The following is a 21,932-nucleotide window of genomic DNA, read 5'->3' as shown; positions in this document are numbered from 1 at the left end:
CTTGTATTATGAAGTTAATTAAGGTTGACAAGCTTAAGTAAGAAGAATTGATGCTTTTGGCATTCAAATGGGCACTGTAGGTGTGTTTCCTGTCCTCCTCTCACTGCCGACTTTTATTCCCCATTGACTTACATTGGGATTCGTGTTTCGGGACGACCCCGACTTCTCCCTATAATCGGACGATCTTGCTCGACCCGACTTTTGGAAAAGTCGGGTTTCACGAAACGAAACGCGACCCTAAAAAACCAAAAGTCGCTCAACTCTAGTGACAACCACTACACTTCAGAAACTCCATGCAAAGATAAAGATGTTTAAACATGCTGAAATGAACTTGAAAAAGAAAAAAACAGCCAGCCAAAGTCAAGAGGTCTTCCTCTATGTCTGAAGACAGGACAAAGTGCATTTTGCAACACAGGAACCTTTCATTTGTCAGGCTATTGGAGAAAAAGAACAAACAGGGAAACAAAACCATGCTCCACAAAACATTCTCATGCCTTTGTCCAAAAGCCAAAAAGAAAAAGCACCTAGATGCCTGCTTTCGCACCTTGATCCTATCAGGTGTTACTTGAATTAGGAACACTTAGACACTGTCAAAAACACACATGCTTGCCAAAAGCAAAAACGGGTAGAAATAATCACATTGGTAAAAGTAATGCTCATTAAACCAGCAATAGAATATGCTAACTAATGCTAATTAAGCCAACAATATACGTTTGTGATCAAAATAAAGAAAAGCCACATGTTTCTGCCCGGGATCAAAACAGGGAACTTTCAGGAGGATGGCAAACAGGACAATCACTACACTACAGTAACAAGACAAGAGCGTTTACTGTGGTCATGGCAAGCATTAAAGATCAAGCACTCATTGTCAAAAGCGCTAGTTTGCAAGAGGAACGCTGTGTTTCTACCCAGTTTCGAACTGAGGACCTTTCACGTGTAAAGCTAACGTGATAACTGCTACACTACAGAAACCAACCGATTCAAACAAACAAAAAATGCTGTGGTCATGGCAAGCAATAAAGAACAAGCACTGAAAGTCAAAAAGATCGTTTTCCAAGAGAAAAAGCTGTGTTTTTGCCCAGTTTCGAACTGGGGACCTTTCGCGTGTGAGGCGAACGTGATAACCGCTACACTACAGAAACCGGATGCAAGCGCTTACTGTGGTGACAACAAGCAATCGAGATCAAGAACTGAAAGTCAAAAGCTTGGATACCAAAGGGTAACAGCGTGTTTCTGCCCAGTTTCGAACTGGGGACCTTTCGCGTGTTAGGCGAACGTGATAACCACTACACTACAGAAACCGGCTGCGGAAGGTTACTGTGGTCATGACGCACCATTGAGAACAAAGACTCAACGTCAAAAGCTTTAATATCAACGCCTAATGTCATGCTTCTATCCAGTTTCGAACTGGGGACCGTTCGCGTGTGAGGTGAACGTGATAACAGCTACACTACAGAAACCGGATGCAAGTGCTTACTTTGGTGACAACAAGTAATCGAGATCAAGAACTGAAAGTCAAAAGCTTGGATACCAAAGGGTAACAGCGTGTTTCGAACTGGGGACCTTTCGCGTGTTAGGCGAAAGTGATAACCACTACACTACAGAAACCGGCTGAGGAAGGTTACTGTGGTCATGACGAGCCATCGAGAACAAAGACTCAACGTCAAAAGCTTTAATATCAACACCTAATGTCATGCTTCTATCCAGTTTTGAACTGGGGACCGTTTGCGTGTGAGGTGAACGTGATAACCACTACACTTCAGAAACTCCATGCAAAGCTAATTATGTTTAAACATGCTGAAATGAACTTGAAAAAGAAAAAAACAGCCAGCCAAAGTCAAGAGGTCTTCCTCTATGTCTGAAGACAGGACAAAGTGCATTTTGCAACACAGGAACCTTTCATTTGTCAGGCTATTGGAGAAAAAGAACAAACAGGGAAACAAAACCATGCTCCACAAAGCATTCTCATGCCTTTGTCCAAAAGCCAAAAAGAAAAAGCACCTAGATGCCTGTTTTCGCACCTTGATCCTATCAGGTGTTACTTGAATTAGGAACACTTAGACACTGTCAAAAACACACATGCTTGCCAAAAGCAAAAACGGGTAGAAATAATCACATTGGTAAAAGTAATGCTCATTAAACCAGCAATAGAATATGCTAACTAATGCTAATTAAGCCAACAATATACATTTGTGATCAAAATAAAGAAAAGCCACATGTTTCTGCCCGGGATCAAAACAGGGAACTTTCAGGAGGATGGTGATAGGAACTGAAGGAGTTAAATTGAGTTCTGTCTATTTTGCATTTTCTTGTTTAAAACTTATCTTTTCTGTTCCCTTGTGAACCAAGGTCAAATACTCCTGCTTTTTAGCCTACATGACTTTCTTTGTAGAAAACAAGTTGTGAAATCATTTTTTATACTGCGCATGTCTGTAAATGTTTAAATTCTTTGCTATAAAAGATGGAAGCCTAACTGATAAGCCAGAGGCGTCTTGGCAGGCATCCCGAGTGGTATTATACAGCTTGTGTCTGTGTTATCCTTCTCGACGAAGCAATCAATTAGAGACATATGGTGCCTTACACCCAAGAACATCGGTCCTTCAGAAGAAAGAGATATCTGAGGGATCCCGACAGTTTCCTGGCGCCCGAAACAGGGACCTTATATATGCACCTCTCCAAGACTACCCGAACTACAGACCACTCCAGTTACTGATGAAATTGTGAACAGCAGACCTAAACACCTGGCCAGGTAAGAGATCAATTCTTCTCTTCTCTGCTCTTCATAATCTATCATTATAACTAAGGTCCGTATCAAGGGGAATCTAGTAGAGGAGGGGGCCATAAAATTAGGTCCATATAAGAACTCTGAGGAAATCGGGTGTGACACGCATATGTAATTCCTGTCCGAATGAGAGGCTATTGCAGATTCTGCCTGTGTACTGCTATTTTTAGGAGAAGAACTGATGCAAATCATAACGGGTATGGTGATTGGACATTTGCAGGGACAACCCCAGACACAAACATAAAAAGTTTCATCACTTCAAGAAGGGAGAACAGTGGTGGGTATTGTTAGCATTGAATACACATGTCCCATTGAGTGACATGTTGAGAGGTCTGACATTACGGAATATAAGGCTGGGTGAACAGTTCATACTGCGCAGCCCGGACGGACAAGTTTTTCACAATAGACGGTTCCGCACTAGGAATAGAGGAGGTTGTTGAGTGACTGCCTTGATTTGAAGGACTGTGGAAAGTAGACAAATAAGCTGCACAGTAGGTATTCATTCAAAGAGTGGTGATATTGCCTAACTGGGTCATGTGACAGCGTCCTTTCGGGGAGGTCACCGCCTAAGCTTAAATCAACACCCTTTACGAATAAACCTTGTGACAGATAAGAGTGTGATAGAATGAGCACAGGACCACGAAATGAGCCTGTGACAGGATATGACTGAAGAACCCCGATAGATGGACACTTTGTTTACAATCCTGTGTGTTGTGGGAGTGTTACTGTTCGGATGCTACCTAGCATATAAGTACACGAGACACGTAGTACAAGGAGGAACAGACACCCCGTTTAACCTGTTGGCACCTTAGGAAGAAGGTAACGAGGTATAGTAGAGCCTAGTCTTGAGCTTACCCAATACACCACCTAAGGCAGGGGACTAACAGGAAGAAACAAGAGAAACAGGATAGAAAGATGGGGAACAGTCAGGGAAAGACACCTGAAGAAGGAGACCGGTTATGTGATATAATTGAGGATAGATATGGAAGTAGTGCAGCAAAGAACCTGGAAAAAGTATTAATCAAATCCAAAGTGCAAGATAGGCAGGCTGTGTGAATCCTTGTATATATGTCTATGAGAACCTTTGAATAAGATGAGAGATGAGTAATTGAGTAAAAAAAAAATAAAAAAAAAAAAATCAGTGAATGAGCACGTATGAATGAATCATCACACATCATTTTTGTGTCAAGAGATTTGTGACCTTTCTAGTTGTGGTGGAATCCCGGACAGATGCGTTATAGATATTTCAAATCTACATCTGAGACTGAATGAATTGAGTAATGATATAGTTCGTGTTATATGTGGCATTACATTGTAAAGTTTCCTGAATGCATTTGGCCAGAAAAAGGGCAAGGCATGGTTAATCTCATTATACAGTTATCTACCCTTACAGTGAAATCCCGTGATTTTGAGTTTCTTTGTAGAAATTGATTTTGATAAGTCTAAAGAACTACAGAATTCTGTGAAGGACGATGCTGCATTCTGACGGGAGGGAGGAAAGATGGCGCTGCGCAGTTTTTCTTCTCCCTTCGCTCTTATCTCTGCTGAGTGTGAGCTGTGCTCAAAATTCTCTGTAATTCTATCCGTAAGGTACGCGCTGAAAGATTTGTGCATTTTAAAGCAACAGTACTTAATTGAAGATTGGAAGTTAAAAGTAAGATATGGTGCCTAATTTAGAAGGGAATTGTAAGTGATTGTTTGGTCATTGTAAGTGATTGCTTGGTCATTAATGTGTTTGAACCTGCTTCTAGTTGTGTGATTGATTTGTATAGCAAATTGTGTCAAATTACAAGAGACAGAGAAGGAAGGAAGCAGTAAAACAAGTGGGACAAATATTGAAAAAGGCAAAAATACCAGAGTGTGAATGTTTGGATGTACAAAAAGGCACAGACAAGGGAAGAAAATAGCAAGTGAATAAATGATGCTTGAGAATGTGCAGCAGTATGGAAGGTGTATTATGAATGTTTGATTGACAAAGTGTAACTAGAGACCCAGACAAAACAGATGGACTTGTAAACACTGTGGTCAGACTCAGACAAACCCAGACTGAATAGCTACTTGTGTGACCTGTGCTACTGACCTAAGCGAATTGCACTAAATCCTATCCAGACAAGATCATAAGAAGCTGACATAATAGTGTGGATAGTGGGTAGTGGGGACATTGGCCCTTGAGGAGTAAGCTGACAGTAGACATCAGACGACCAACCCCATCAGGACCTAGAAGTGTGACTAGAATAAGAAAGATGCAGGAGTATTGTCCCTGGAGCCCCTCTGACCAGCTAGCTTTGCTGAAGCAGCTGCCTGACCCTGAAGACCAACCATTCCTGTTTTACAGACACATAAAGGAAGTACAGCAGACATATAAGTGTACCTGGGCAGACCTAGAGAGGTTGGTGAGTTTAAAGGCAGGTGACGCACTAGGACATATAATTAAGACACACACAGATGTGACAAAGAATCAGGCTTGGGGCATGGATGATAAATCTGCACGATCTGGGGAGACGTACTGTGAGTCACTAAGACAATGGGCTGCAGTCGAACAATCAGAGCAGTCTGTACTCCTGACTAATGTGACACAGCAAAAAGGAGAGAGTGTAGAGATGTACTTTGGATGGTTACAGCTGAAATGGGCAGACATGGGGTACATTTGCATAAACCCACTTGATGTTAGAATACTGGTGAATGCATTCATTGACGGTATGAACAAAGACTTACGAGACGCAGTACAGACAGCCAGACCTGAATGGAGACATGTAGATCTGAAAGACCTCCTTAAGGTAGCTAAAGAAATTGAGCAAACAAGGACAATAAAACGACCTGTCATGTATGCTGGAGCACAAGGAAAAAAGTGGAGACGTAATAGGGAAGGCATGTGAGATGACACTGACGTTTCTTTTGACAATCTATTCCCCACATGACATCCATGCCATACTCCTACAAGTTCAACCAAAACATCTGTCTATGGCCAGATAGCTCCAACTTGAGTGTGCTCTACTAATTCCTGAGTATGTCACTCCTCACAAGATGTAACGTTCTGAATCCAGCCACCCTCCTGCCTGTGGATTCAGAAAAGGGGGAATTGGTGACCGTATTAGCAAGTGAGGAAGGATACTTTGACATGACGCATGAACATGTCTGCATAGAACTGATGAGTCAGGAGACAGTTGGGTTTGCACACATTCATGAAAAACCTGTTCCTAATGCAGACTTTGAGTTTCTTTTTTGTAGATGGCCCCAGATACCACCAGGATGGACGATTCTACACTGGATATGCAGTAGTATACTCACATGAGGTAATCCGAGCGGAACCACTCTCTCCTCACATGTCGGCGCAGGAGGCAGAGTTGAAGGCACTCACTGAGGCGTGTAGAGCTGCTGCAGGTAAAGTCGCTAATATTTTCACAGATTCGAAGCCCATTAAAAATGCAGAGCTGGTGAAACAATTGATGGAGGCATTGATGTTACCAGTCCAGTTTGGCATTGTCAAGGTAAAAGCACACACAAAGGTGACTCCGTGGAGGTAGAGGGCAATAGAAGGGCGAACGAGGCTGCTAAAATAGCACAAGGCGGCCTAGAGAGAGCAGTGGACGGTGGCGGGGAGTCAGCGTATTCCAGCCACATTGGGTCTAGATGTCCTGAAATCCCTCCAGCAAAAGGCTGCCCAAACAGAGAAGGTACACCAGGGGAGACTGGGAGCTGAGCTGAACTCAAATGGAGTATGGGAGAATAAGGATAAAATGTGCCCACCAAAGTCCCTGTTCCCAATCATGGCGCAAGCAGCACATGGCCCCAATCACACCTCAAAAAGTCACATGTGTGCCATGGTAGATGCCTTCTGGATCGCTCCTGGTTTCAGTTACGCAGCCGCGAAACTTGTACAATCATGCCTCATCTGTGCACAGCACAACCCAGGTAAAACAGTAAAAGTCCCTAAGAAAGCGACACCTAGGCCTCACTACCCATTTCAGAGACGGCAGATTGACGACATACAGCTACCAAGGTAGGAGTGTATGCAAATATCCTAGTATGTGTAGATCTCTTCTCTGGATGGCCAGAGGCCTATCCGGTGAAAACGGCTACAGCTCGAGCTACTGCAAAGAAACTGGTGATGGAACTAGTACCACGATTCGGTGTCCCTGAAACAATTGAATCAGACAGAGGTACACACTTTACTGCTGAGGTAATGCAAAATGTAATGCAAATGATAGGTGTAGAACAAGCATTTCATACACCCTACCACCCACAGAGTTCAGGGAAGGTAGAAAGAATGAACGGGACACTAAAAATGAAAATACAGAAAACCATGGAGCAGACCCATAGACCATGGCCAGAGTGTCTCCCATTAGCATTATTCTCAGTAGGGTACACACCCATGGGGAAAGCTAAACTGTCACCCTTCGAGATACTGTTTGGAAGACCACCAAACACAGGGTTGTACTACCCACAGGTCTTAACACTCAATGTGGATAATTTGACAAGTTATGTAATCCAGTTGCAAAAGCATTTAACTCAAATGCATTCTCTAGTTTTCTCTTCCATTCCAGATCCAGATAGTGTGGAAGGAACTCACTGTCTGCAACCTGGTGATTACGTATATGTCAAGAAACACTCCAGAAAGACCCTTGAACCCCGATATCAGGGACCTTACCAAGTACTCCTGACAACGCCTACTTCTGTTAAGTTGGAAGGACGACCAACCTGGATCCACGCATCACATTGCAAACTAGCCACAGGAATTAACAAAGCATAAGAGTGCATAATGTTTTGGTTTAGTTTTGTTGCATTATCTGTAATAATGGTAGCTGCGTGGGACAGTCTAAATTCTCCAATGTCCTTGAATAATAAGTTTATACAACATCATGAAAAATTACTGAATGATTGGTTAAATGACACTCAGCCTCCAGCAGATTGCTGGATCTGCACACATTCACCAGTATCAGCCACTAGTATTCCGTTCCTTGTTATTCCTGTGCCACCCGAGGAATTATTTGCCTGGACCAGTTGTTCTGATACACTTGCTAATAATGCCACAAATAATGTGAAGTTATGGAACACAACTGTTGGAATACCTATTGTGGGATGGGTAGGATACCCTTGGTGGCAGGGTAACCTTTCAGGAAGTAATGCACACCTTCAATATCTGGCATATAAAGGGGGGGCTCGGGTACCCAGGAATAGAACTCGATTAACCTACCTGGGGCAAATTCCAATGTATGGCCTACAAGTTAGTTTTAATGTAACTTCCCACTCTACTGATGCCTTCAAACCAATACTGCTAGAAAGAAGGTTGCATAACACGTCCTGGGAGTATTCCAATTTATTTCCCCAGGGCAATAATGAAACTTGTTTTAATATTTCAGGTAATATACCTTGCAACGAGTCATCTGGATATGAGAAAGGAATTCCCACCTGTGGAAATCCCGATGTAGGCTATTGTAGCCCTTTAGGACAACTTCCAAATTGGTGTATGCTTCAGAATGTATCTGCGTTCATAGATTTGGTTCATAGACTGGTATTACAACATTCAGCCCTATGGGACCTACCTAGTGACATGTACTGGATATGTGGAGACAATGCATATAAATGGTTACCAGTAGGGGTTTTAGGTTGACATCTCATTTCTGGCATGAAGGAGCGTACTCTTGTGATGACAGACGTGGCCTTAGTAACTGGGGGATGGAGAGGGTAAAAGAAGATACCTGTCTCCCTCGGGCAACCCGTCGGCCTGGGATAGTACCTGGTGAATAGGGCACTATCAGCTGTCGTTGCAGGATCCAGTGTTCCAGATTGTGAAGAATAAAGATGTCAAAGGGGGGAATGATAGGAACTGAAGGAGTTAAATTGAGTTCTGTCTATGTTGCAATTTCTTGTTTAAAACTTATCTTTTCTGTTCCCTTGTGAACCAAGGTCAAATACTCCTGCTTTTTAGCCTACATGACATTCTTTGTAGAAAACAAGTTGTGAAATCATTTTTTATACTGCGCATGTCTGTAAATGTTTAAATTCTTTGCTATAAAAGATGGAAGCCTAACTGATAAGCCAGAGGCGTCTTGGCAGGCATCCAGAGTGGTATTATACAGCTTGTGTCTGTGTTATCCTTCTCGACGGAGCAATCAATTAGAGACATATGGTGCCTTACACGCAAGAACATCGGTCCTTCAGAAGAAAGAGATATCTGAGGGATCCCGACAATGGCAAACAGGATAATCACTACACTACAGTAACCAGACAAGAGCATTTACTGTGGTCATGGCAAGCATTAAAGATCAAGCACTCATTGTCAAAAGCGCTAGTTTGCAAGAGAAAAGCTGTGTTTCTGCCCAGTTTCGAACTGGGGACCTGTCACGTGGGAGGCGAACGTGATAACCGCTACACTACAGAAACCAGATGCACGCGCTTACTGTGGTGACAACAAGCAATCGAGATCAAGAACTGAAAGTCAAAAGCTTGGATACCAAAGGGTAACAGCGTGTTTCTGCCCAGTTTCAAACTGGGGACCTTTCGCGTGTTAGGCGAACGTGATAACCACTACACTACAGAAACCGGCTGTGGAAGGTTACTGTGGTCATGACGAGCCATCGAGAACAAAGACTCAACGTCAAAAGCTTTAATATCAACGCCTAATGTCATGCTTCTATCCAGTTTCAAACTGAGGACTTTTCACGTGTAAAGCGAACGTGATAACCACTACACTACAGAAACCAACCGATTCAACCCAACAAAAAATGCTGTGGTCATGGCAAGCAATAAAGAGCAAGCACTGAAAGTCAAAAAGATTGTTTTCCAAGAGAAAAAGCTGTGTTTCTGCCCTGTTTCGAACTAGGGACATTTCGCGTGTGAGGCGAACGTGATAACCGCTACACTACAGAAACCAGATGCAACTGCTTACTGTGGTGACATCAAGCAATCGAGATCAAGAACTGAAAGTCAAAAGCTTGGATACCAAAGGGTAACAGCGTGTTTTGGCCCAGTTTCGAAATGGGGACCCTTCGCGTGTTAGGCGAACGTGATAACCACTACACTACGGAAACCGGCTGCGGAAGGTTACTGTGGTCATGACGAGCCATCGAGAACAAAGACTCAACGTCAAAAGCTTTAATATCAACGCCTAATGTCATGCTTCTATCCAGTTTCGAACTGGGGACCGTTCGCGTGTGAGGTGAACGTGACAACCACTACACTTCAGAAACTCCATGCAAAGCTAAACATGTTTAAACATGCTGAAATGAACTTGAAAAAGTAAAAAACAGCCAGCCAAAGTCAAGAGTTCTTCCTCTATGTCTGAAGACAGGACAAAGTGCATTTTGCAACACAGGAACCTTTCATTAGTCAGGCTATTGGAGAAAAAGAACAAACAGGGAAACAAAACCATGCTCCACAAAACATTCTCATGCCTTTGTCCAAAAGCCAAAAAGAAAAAGCACCTAGATGCCTGCTTTCGCACCTTGATCCTATCAGGTGTTACTTGAATTAGGAACACTTAGACACTGTCAAAAACACACATGCTTGCCAAAAGCAAAAACGGGTAGAAATAATCACATTGGTAAAAGTAATGCTCATTAAACCAGCAATAGAATATGCTAACTAAGGCTAGTTTCACACTTGCTTCTTTTTGCAGCGCGTTTTTCCCGCAAAAAAACGCATACAAATGCATACAAACGCTGCGTTTTTTTCAAGCATTTTTATGCGCATGCAGGAAAAAAACGCAGCGTTTTTGTGCGTTTGTATGCGTTTTTTGTGCGTTTGCGTTTTTTTACAGATTTTGGAAAAACCCCACAAAAAAGAAAAAACAACCATTCAACAACACACAAGACCAATGGGACTGCATTGTGGGTGTGGTATGTTAATATATAGACCCTGTCTACAGTATTCTTCACATTTGCTTGATTCTTCTCGTGACCATGGATCTGCGCTGGAAGAGTTTTCACTTCAACTTGGATTTGGACATCGCGATGGCTCAGGCGTATGCAGTTGCTTGCCATGAACAAAGGAAGAGAGAGAGGCAGCGAAGATGGCGGCGTATGTGGATACATCCGATTGTTGAACTCCGGGAGAGCCGTGGGGCATACCACACCCTCTACAGCGAGCTCCAGTCAAACCCGGAGAAATTTACAGATTATATCCGGATGTCCCACGAAAGTTTCATGGATTTGCTTGCTCGTGTCCAACAATCCATCCGGAGACAGGACACACAGCTCCGTCGTGCAATTCCTCCTGAGGAACGGCTACTGGTGACATTACGGTATGTTTTAAAAACCAAGGGGTGCGGTCTGATGGTTTTTTTTTAAATTTAGTATTCAAAACCTTGGGTAATTAGTTTTCGTGAATGTACTAATATTTTATTTTATAGTTTTTTAAAATAATATACATAAATATTAATTTTACTTCTTTGTCTGTTCACAGATTCCTGGCGACTGGAGAAACCCTATCTTCACTACACTTCCAGTACCGTATTGGAATCTCTACCTTGTCTGGAATTGTTGCTGACACCTGCCGGGCTCTCTGGAATGTTCTTTGTCCAGAATTTATGCCCCTGCCCACCGCTGAAAAGTGGATGGAAATTGCTGACAAATTCTGGACAGTATGCAATTTTCCCAACTGTTTGGGAGCTGTTGATGGTAAACACATACGGATCATCAAACCCCAAAGAACGGGATCTGAGTACTATAATTACAAAAAGTACTTTTCAATAGTACTCATGGCGATTGCGGATGCCGGATGTATGTTTGTAGCAGTGGACATTGGAGCATTTGGCCGTGGTAATGACTCACAGGCTTTTAAAAACTCAGACATGGGCCGGAGGTTGTATGGCAACCAATTTAATTTCCCTATGCCACGGCCTCTTCCTCACACCGAAGCTCCGCCACTGCCCTTTGTAATGGTTGGCGATGAGGCTTTTCAAATGTGCGGAAACTTACTGAAACCCTACTCCAGCCGTGACTTGGACCACACCAAAAAAATATTTAATTACAGGCTGACCAGGGCCAGAAGAACTGTCGAGTGTGCTTTTGGGATTCTTGTCTCCAGATGGCGAATTCTGGGCACGGCCATTAATCTTAAACTTGAAACAGTCGATGAGGTGGTGAAGGCCTGTGTGGTTCTAAATAACTTTGTGATGGCTAAAGAGCACCCGACCTTTGAACTGGACGATGATGCTCCCAACCCATTGCCTGAATTCACTCAGCACACTCTCAGGTCATCCGTTGAAGTTGGCCAAATGAGGGACCAATTTGCGGCCTACTTTATTTCTGATGTAGGACGGGTGCACTGGCAAGATGAAATGGTGTAATGTTTTTGTTTGTTTATGGTAATAAAAAACCTTATTTGATACCATTACTGAGTGCACTATATTTTTTAAACTCAAATTAAATAAAAAACTTCCCATGTATAACTGAATTTTTTGATGTTCACACACCTGGGCAGGTAAATACACATATGAGTTAAAATGCAGCATTGCTAGTCTGCGTGAAATATATTGGAACGAGCAAAGCTGCAGGCCATGAATCAGGAAACCAATTTTTTTCAAGAGAAAATTGTGCAACTAGTTGAAAAAAAAGTATGTGATTTTCTCAAAACACAACCCTCAAAACCCAACCCCAATGAAAGTCAATGGGGAATACAAGTCAGCATTGAGTGGATGAATGTAATCTGCTCCATTCCAACTTACAAGTTATTACACTAGGCCTTGGAATGACTATATTAGGCCGTGGTATTTCAAATATGAGTATAGTAGGCCTTGGGCCTACTAGTATAGTCATATGTGAAATACCACGGCCTAGTATAGTCATACCAAGGCCTACTCGATTTTTACCAACTAGGATCTTGTTTCACGAAAAACAAACTGGTGAAACTAGAAAGAAACTTATTTTTTAGACAAGTTTCAACAGTTTGTTTTTCATGAAACCAGATTCTAGTTGGTAAAACTAGAGTTATTACACTAGGCCTTGGAATGACTACACTAGGCCGTGGTATTTCAAATATGAGTATAGTAGGCCTTGGGGCTAGTAGTATAGTCATATGTGAAATACCACGGCCTAGTATAGTCATACCAAGGCCTACTGTAATAACTCGATTTTTAACAACTAGCATCTTGTTTCACAAAAAACAAACTGGTGAAACTAGAAAGAAACTTATTTTTTAGACAAGTTTCAACAGTTTGTTTTTCATGAAACCAGATCCAAGTTGGTAAAACTAGAGTTATTACACTAGGCCTTGGTATGACTATACTAGTCCGTGTTATTTCACATATGACTATACTAGGCCTTGGGTTGGTTTTTAACATGTATTTACCCATCAGTGTGTGTGAGCGGCGCAAACAACATTAATGAAACTTTGTAATGGTGAACCACAAATGTAAATTTATTTTTAATCACAAAAATAAACCAAAAAATTATTTTTTACGGCGTTTGGGGGCAGATGGTTTCAATTTGGGGGTGTGCAGGGAATATGCAACACTTGCAGTTGAAGACGGTGTTTGAGGGGAAGGGGCAACAAAACTTGTGGGGGAAGGTAGTCCAGTTAAGGGAATTAAACTAGGAACACTTGGAGGAGAGGAAATCTGTTCAGGTACATTAGTTGTAATGGCATGTCGCCGTAGGCTTGTGTGCCTGGACCGACTTTGGCCCAATGCCCGCCTTGATAGATTTCACCTTGAACTAGGGGCAAATATTGAGTGTAGGTCCCCCGTCTGCTGGTGTGGCTGCTGCTGCTGCTGAGGTGGCTGCTGCTGCTGCTGCGGTGGCGGCTGCTGCTGAGGTGGCTGCTGCTGCTGCTGAGGTGGCTGCTGCTGCTGCTGAGGTGGTTGCTGCTGCTGCTGAGGTGGCTGCTGCTGCTGCTGAGGTGGCTGCTGCTGAGGTGGCTGCTGCTGAGGTGGCTGCTGCTGCTGAGGTGGCTGCAGCTGCTGCTCTTCGTTGGCAGTGCTCGTCCTTGCAGGAGGACTGGTGGCGGCAGTGATGGTCCAGGTTTGCAGAGTGGTGGTGGCAGGGCTACTACATGTTGTTGTAGTGGCAGGGCTGTTCCATGTTTGCCTAGTGGTGGCTGAGCTCCACGCATGCATGGGAGTGGCGGTGGTGCTCCAGACAGGAGCAGCGCTTGCCATGGTGGTGTCGGTGAAGTGACCAGCTGCACTCAGACTTGTGGTGGTGTAACGGTGGGTGTCCTGGCTTTGAATAGAGGTGTCCGTGCAGTGGTATGCAGCACAAGTCGGTAGTGAGGTGAAGCGAGTCAATGGTGGCACAGGTGGAAATGACACCACTGACTGCTGACCGTACCGATTATGCTGCATAGCCTGCAAGAAAGCATTGTTGCAGGCCTGCAGCACATTCAGCTGTTGCTCAGGACTAAGGTGTTCCGCCATGCCCTGTTCAATCTTACTAAAAAAATGGTGTGCTGGTCTGTTGAGGTCGGCCTCCAGACGGTCAAGGCGCTGTTCTACAGAATTGAAGCGGTGTTCAAAGTGGTTAAAACCACGTTCCATGAGTGCAAAACCGCTTTCAACTCTGTCGGACAGTGACTTGAGGCTGGAATTAAAGGCCTCGCTCAAATGCATAAACTCGGGCAAGACATTCCTGTCCAAGGCCCTCTGCCGCTGGCGGGTAGTGCCCGCATAACCAGTGGCAGAGACCTGGGACAGGGGAACACCTGATGGCCCAGCTTCCTGGTCACCAGCTGTGTGTGTGGCTGACCTGCAAGGTGCTTCCTGGCTGTCGGATGGCTGGGACGGGTCAGAGGACGTCCGAGGAAGGACCGCTCCAGGGCCAGGTTGCAGGGTGCTGCTCCAGGTGCTGTGGAAGAAAGGAAAATCATTACTACCATGCCTTTACAAGAAGCATCAGCTGTGGATTAGAAAAACACAGATTAATAAAAATAAAAACCCAAAATTTATAATACTTACGATCTCGTGGCAAGGACCGGTCTTAGGAACTGCAACGCGTGATAGTGACGATATCTAGTTCTGGTCCTTGACGCAGATCCACTGCGAACCTGGCCCTCAGCACGAACATCACTGTTGAAGCGGTCCTTGATCGAACGCCAACGTGTTCGGACTTTGTCCACTGTTGTTAAAAAAAAACAGTGCCGTCAAGGACAACAGTCACTGCGGCACAATATAGCAATACAATACTCAAAGCAGTCACTGTAGACCCCGATGACACTGTTGGGTTTCCTGCTAGAATACACCTAGCACGAAACCCAACAGTGCCGTCAAGGACAACAGTCACTGCGGCACAATGTAGCAATACAATACTCAAAGCAGTCACTGTAGACCCCGATGACACTGTTGGGTTTCCTGCTAGAATACATCTAGCACGAAACCCAACAGTGCCGTCAAGGACAACAGTCACTGCGGCACAATGTAGCAATACAATACTCAAAGCAGTCACTGTAGACCCCGATGACACTGTTGGGTTTCCTGCTAGAATACACCTAGCACGAAACCCAACAGTGCCATCAAGGACAACAGTCACTGCGGCACAATGTAGCAATACAATACTCAAAGCAGTCACTGTAGACCCCGATGACACTGTTGGGTTTCCTGCTAAAATACACCTAGCACGAAACCCAACAGTGCCGTCAAGGACAACAGTCACTGCAGCACAATGTAGCAATACAATACTCAAAGCAGTCACTGTAGACCCCAATGACACTGTTGGGTTTCCTGCTAGAATATGCCTAGCACGAAACCCAACAGTGCCGTCAAGGACAACAGTCACTGCGGCACAATACAGAGCAGGGAAATACTCACTAAACGCCTTTTTGGAGGATGCTGTGGTGCTGTCCCAGCCATCCATCAACGCTCCGGCCACCTCATTCCATAGCCGCCGGGTCACCACAATGTCCTTGTGCAGCCGGTCACGGCTGTCCCACAACGGCGAACGCTCCTGGACCAGGCTGATGAGCTGCTCATTATCCAGGTAGACGTCTTCATCCCATTGTGGAACCTAGACAAAACACATTCATTAGAATAATCAAATTTAAATTGAATAAAAAGTTACAAAAAAAGAAACATCAAAAAGAGTAAAAATAGAAGATAAAAAATAAAGAACATTACAAATCATTTGATACATACATTCCGTATCACCACCGGGACTTGGCTTCGCTGCTCCTGCTCTTCGCCCTCACTAGTCCCGTCCGCAGAAGATGATGATGACGATGTCTTAAAAAAGTTGAAAAAAACGTAAGAGATTTGGAGAAGCAGCAGATATACTTACCAGATGCACGAAAATAATCACCTCACGGTCTGCTTGCGCCAATTCCTGCCGCGATGGGGAATACTCGGATTCTGAAGACATACTGCATGTAAAAATAATAAAAATCATTAGTACATACATAATTTAAAAGGACAGGCATATAGTGTAATATACTCACATTCTTCGCTGATAGAAGATGGGTTCCTTGGTGACTGTCTGCTCTCCAATCTGTCAGTGTAGTAGTGGCAGAGTTTTGGCAGGCACCTCCTTTATATAGACTTTTTTTTTTTGACTTTAGAAGATTATAACTAGTACAACAAGTGGACACCACCAAAAAAACGCAGCGCTAAAAAAACGCTTACATGCGCATGCCAGTGCGCACGTATGCGCATCCATAGGCTATAATGGCCATTTTTAGCGCAAAATGTGCGCATACGTGCGCATGCGCTTTTTTGCAGGGCCAAAAAATGCAACATGCTGCGTCTGTAAAATACAAACGCACACCCCAAAAAAACGCAGCGCATGAAAATCGCATACGTGCGCATGCCAGCGCGCAGGTATGCGCACCCATGTTAAATATAGGGGAAAAAACGCATGCGCACATATGCGTTTTTTTACAGCGCAAAAAAACGCAAATGTGAAACCAGCCTTAGTGTTCTTATTCCTGAACACCTGCTAACCAGTATAAGAAACACTAATTTTGCTAAGAGTGTGTGGTACTACACTTTAATATGAGCTAATGTGGCCTACACAACTCTAAAGTGGAATGTTTGGTGAACTTTATTTCCTTTTTTTGTTTTTTTTTGGGAAAAATAAAAGGATGTGACCAAAGTTTGAAAGCTATAGTATCACAAACTTTTTGGAGCGATTACAATGCAGGAAGCTAACCTACAATGCAATTGATGAGGCTCCAAAAAATAGGGTGATACTAGTCTGGCTTGCCCTGAAGGGCACAAGCCAGCAAAAAGGCTCCTCTATCTAATCCTATATAGTGTTTGCAACCAACCAATGACAATGGATGCGGATGGAAGCACACTATTATAGGAGCAAAAATCTGGACAAATTAGCTGCAAAAAAAGGACTATGTATGAGGCAGCGACGCACGCTGAGCGGACTACAACCAGCGGTGGCTGTAGAACACACTGCAACGGGAGCTGCACTCACACACAGAGAGACCTATCAGACAGCCAAAATCAGTGCAGAGAAATGGGCTATAGCACTGAAAGGCTGCTGAAAGGCTCCGCTGTCCACTCCTTTAGTGTTTGCAACCAATGTATATGGATACGTATGGAAGCACACTATACAGGAGAAAAAAAAGCAGCAATAAAAGAAAAATGTGTATGAGGCAGACACACGCTGGGCGGCCTACAAGCAGACGTGCCTGCAGGACACACTACACAGCGTGGGTCTGCACTCACGCAGCCCTTGCAGACAGCTATTAAAACAGCGCTGCTGGGCTAATAAAATGCTACAGTGGTGGATTATGTAGCCTGGGTAGAGCAATAGATATGTTTGATGATCGCTATTTCTAACTGTCCCTCACAGTCTTCAACAGCAGCCTGTCCCTAACTGAATTCACAGCAGAGTGAACCCGAAATGGCGGCTGCTGCGGTTTTTATAGTGCATCATGACATCATTTCAGCAGCCAATCACAGCCATGCCAGTAGTTATCATGCCTACATGCCTAAAAGGATGTGCCCACACTTCTGAGGATCCCCATTGGCTGAATCAAATCGAGCGAGCTCCTAGCATTATGGGAACTTCCGATTTTGGTATTTAATATGAAAAAAGTATCGGAACTAAGTATCAGAATTCTGATACAGCTAATATCGGCTGATACCCGATACTTGCGGTATCGGAATGCTCAACACTAGTCTCCATATCTTATTTGTCTCCACACGTGAGAAATAATTACTGAACGTAGTAGATTAAAGAAAACTGGTAACGTACAACACAGGGACGGCTCAGGGGCCACACAAGCACAAAAACCACACCGGTACAGGGACACAGTGGCCATGTAGGCACAGGAACCACACTAGCACAGTAACCACACCAGCACATGGGCCGCACAGGGACCACATGGGTACAGGGACCACATGGGCACAGATCACACAAGTACAGGGATAACACAGTCACAAGGGCCGCACGGGTCACAGGGAATGCATGGGCACTGGTACCATATGAGAACAAGGACTACACTGGCACAGGGACCACATAAGCACAGGGACTATGCCAGCATGGGCACCACGCCGGTACAGGGACCACACCAGCATAGGGTCCATATGAAAACAGGACCCACACCAGTACAGGGTTCACACAACTGAGGTCCATACCGGCATAAAGACCACATGGCAACAGGATACACACTGGTTTAGGGACCACACAAGCACAGGAACAACAAGAGCACAGGGACCATATTGACATAAGAACCAAAATAGTATAGGGTTCACATGTGTGCAGGGACCAGAACAGTACAAGGGCTACACTGGTATAGAGACCACATGGACACAGGGTCCACACCACTTTAGGAACCTCACTAGCACTAGGACCACTCTAGCATAGGGACCTTACAAGCAAAAGGACTGCACCAGCACATGAGCTCACCTAAGGAGACGCCACTGTGCTCCTCATCTCACTGTCCACTCCACCCAGTTTAGCATAGTTCAGGATTGTAATACAGGATGGGCCTACAGGTCATTCAGGCCCTACATACTATGGTCTCTCCCAGGCTACAGGGATCCTCCTCATGCTGCACGTCTTACTACAGCCACCTCGGGGTTGTTACACACCACCCTAGCCCATCATTGGTTCCCTTATTGGTCTGACGGTTACCATAACCGTCGGAGCTAGAGTCTACGCTGATTGTGCTGTCTGCCTACTCTGCCACTTTCCACTCAGTCTTGAGGCCCTTCTTGGCACAAAGAGACCATACTACTTCCATCGCCACCACTCACTGTCTGACAGTCCATTGTCCTTCTCAGTTCTACACAGGCCCCTGTTAGAACATCATGTCTACAGCAACAACACTCAGTCTCCTTCACATCACTATAGAGTGAAAGATTAATCAATTAAGGTGGTCCGAACAAGGTCTACAGTATTTACTGCAAAGACCTTCATCACCACATACTATATGTCCACCCTCTCCCAGAATGGCATCTAACCTCCTCCCTAAATGGGCTCTTCAATGTATGTATACAAACATGCTCCATTCACAGCCATCTTTCAGCTCAGTCCTCTAACTTGAAGCTTGTGGGCCCCAATGCAAAATTTCTAAAAGGGCCTCAACCATTAAGGTTCTTTAGTAGTATTGGTATTCTACTATGTGCCAAAGGGACCTTTTGATTTTTCCTAGGCTCAAGGGCTTAAATGCAACTGCAACCACAACATGCACTTTAGTTGCGTCCTTCATTAAATTCCCTCTTTTGCCCAATTACAGAGCCACATGTACGCACTCCAGCTGACCTGCAAAGAAAAGAACACAGTGCAACTCCATGCATGTAAATGGTACAACCAGTAACATCTGAGAAGCCCCTTTAAGAAAATAGACCACAGTAATGCTCAGTCCATAGGTTGCATCCACAAAAAATGGGGCATCGAACATGAGGCTAGGATTTCATTGTGGATCTCTTGAGATGTTGAATGGCCCCTTGAACATCTTTATTTCTTAGGCTGTAGATAATGGGGTTCAGCATTGGGGTGACCATGGTATAAAACACCGATAAAAGCTTATCCGATAAGTGCCCCGAATATTGGGGCTTCATATACATTATAATAGCTGTGCCATAGAAGAGGACGACTATGATCAAGTGGGAGATGCAAGTGGAGAAAGCCTTGTATCTGCTAGAGCGGATCTTCAGAACTGCCAGGATGATGTGACCATATGAGTAAAGGATACATGAGAAAGGAACCAGGAGAAATATGTAGCTCCCAACCAACTTCACCGCAACCACATTAAAGAGGGAAAGATCATTGCATGAGAGTTCCATTAATGACGGAGCTTCACAGAAGAAGTGGTCAATTGGAGTGAACTTACAAAATGTGAGTTGACACAGAAGGTAAATGTCCACTGACGATATGACGCTTCCTGTCAGCCATGAAGCACTTATCATTACAACACAAGTCATTGTCTTCATGATCACATTGCAAGGTAAGGGATTACTGATGGCGACGTATCGATCATAAGCCATAAAAGCCAAGAGAACGCACTCAGTCTCACCAAGAAGAAGGAAGCCATACATCTGGACCAAGCAACCAATGTAGGAAATGCTCTTCTTCTCCATGAAGAAATTGACAAGCATCTTGGGAATGATAATGGAGGTGAAGCAGATGTCCAGGAAGGACAAGTTAGCTAGGAAGATATACATAGAATTGTGCAGCTGACGGTCATATCTTACCACCACGATGAGCAGAAGATTCCCAGCCATGGTGGTTATACACAGGATCAAGAATATCTGAAAAAGTAGAACTTGTACAACGTGGTCAGTGGAAAATCCCAGAAGAATGAATTCTGTCACATGGCTGTCATTTCCCTTTTCCATGTTGAGAAAGGTTTATAGATTGGACCAAGATGAACTGAAGAAAAATCTGAAAAAATAGATTCCAAGAACATGCTCTGTTATGAATGAGTCACCGTAGGAGGCAAACACAAAAATAGTCGCTACGTCCTGAAAACCAGAGAAGTTGGCAGCTATCAGATTGCAGACCCCTGAACCTATCAACACAACTAGCAGTAGCCGTGGGGGGTTCCTACGGTGCCCTAGACACCTCGATCACAGCCGGAGATCTAAATAGCCTAAAGACAGAAAGGGAAATCTAAACTGCCCCAGAGCAGACCCCAAAGTAATAGGCAGCCCCCAACATATAATGACGGTGAAGCAAGATGAAAAAACACTTACATAGATAGAAAGATAGGCTGAGCAAACGATGGGGCCCAAGCTAACTAAATAGGACAGGAAAGGAAGGTTGCTGTCTGCAATCTGCCAAAACCCTATCAAAGACCAGAGCCAACAGACTGATATGGAAAAAAGCCCTGAAGACGCTAGGCTTCAAAAATACTATATCAGTACTCAGGTATTTTCTGAAGACAGAGCTAATAGGAATTCAGCTCACCCCAGCAGGGAATGGCAGAAATCCAGAAAAACAAAGCAAAACAAAATCAAAGCACAAATGAAAAAAGCAGAGCAGAAAACTTAGCTTTTGAGGAGCAGGAATCCAGACTGGTCTCCAAGAATCCCTCAGAGAAATCACCCGCAAGGCAGAAGGGCGTCGCCGGCCTTATATGCAGTCTGTGACTCCACTCAGCCAGTCATCATCATTAGGCTCAGGTGCTTGATAATCAGGCTCGCTACCTTCCTTTACCAGAAGAGGGAGTTCACCAGACCTCAGCAGCGAAGGGGAAAATGAACTCACAACAGTACCTCCCCCTTGAGGAGGGGTCACCGAACCCTCAACCACGCCTCCAGGGCGATCAGGGTGAGCCCGATGAAAGGCACGCACCAATCTTTTGGCATGAATATCAGAGGCAGAGACCCAGGAATTATCCTCCTGACCATAACCCTTCCACTTAACCAAATACTGGAGTCTCCGTCTAGCCAGACAGGAATCCAGTATTTTCTCTACCTCATATTCCATGTTACCTTCAACCAATACAGGATCCGGAGGTGCCACCCCAGGAACAACTGGTTCAACAAACCTCTTCAACAAGGACTTGTGGAACACATTATGGATTTTAAATGTGACAGGAAGAGCCAAACGAAAAGAGACCGGATTAATAATCTCCAAAATCTTGTAAGGTCCAATAAATCTAGTCTTAAACTTAGGAGAAGCCACCTTCATAGCAATATTTTTTGATGATAACCACACCAAATCACCAACCTTAAACTGGGGACCAATGGTCCTATGTCGGTTGGAAAACCGCTGGGCCTTTTCCTGGGAGAGAGATAACTTATCCACCACTTGGTCCC

General features: G+C 44.3%; 1 protein-coding gene and 4 non-coding genes across 5 annotated transcripts; all 5 read right to left on the bottom strand.

Annotated features, from left to right (window-relative positions):
- Positions 1-1,069: 1,069 nt before the first annotated feature.
- On the bottom strand, positions 1,070-1,142 carry TRNAV-CAC (transfer RNA valine (anticodon CAC)). Its single transcript has one exon. It is a non-coding gene; the product is annotated as a tRNA-Val (tRNA).
- Positions 1,143-1,228: 86 nt separating this feature from the next.
- Positions 1,229-1,301, bottom strand: TRNAV-AAC (transfer RNA valine (anticodon AAC)). Its single transcript has one exon. It is a non-coding gene; the product is annotated as a tRNA-Val (tRNA).
- Positions 1,302-9,093: 7,792 nt separating this feature from the next.
- Positions 9,094-9,166, bottom strand: TRNAG-CCC (transfer RNA glycine (anticodon CCC)). Its single transcript has one exon. It is a non-coding gene; the product is annotated as a tRNA-Gly (tRNA).
- An 86-nt stretch (positions 9,167-9,252) lies between these two features.
- TRNAV-AAC (transfer RNA valine (anticodon AAC)) lies at positions 9,253-9,325 on the bottom strand. The gene has a single exon. It is a non-coding gene; the product is annotated as a tRNA-Val (tRNA).
- A 10,249-nt stretch (positions 9,326-19,574) lies between these two features.
- Positions 19,575-20,507, bottom strand: LOC141065408 (olfactory receptor 2D3-like). Its single transcript, XM_073557872.1, has one exon. The coding sequence runs from the start codon at positions 20,505-20,507 to the stop codon at positions 19,575-19,577; it is 933 nt and encodes a 310-aa protein (XP_073413973.1).
- Between the last annotated feature and the right edge of the window lie 1,425 nt (positions 20,508-21,932).

The sequence above is a fragment of the Dendrobates tinctorius genome, unplaced genomic scaffold (genome assembly GCF_039654945.1).
Source record: "Dendrobates tinctorius isolate UK_male_01 unplaced genomic scaffold, ASM3965494v1 ptg000251l, whole genome shotgun sequence".
Taxonomy (NCBI): Eukaryota; Metazoa; Chordata; class Amphibia; order Anura; family Dendrobatidae; genus Dendrobates; species Dendrobates tinctorius.
Note: the sequence above shows the minus strand (reverse complement) of the source record. Positions and strands in the feature narration are given on the sequence as shown.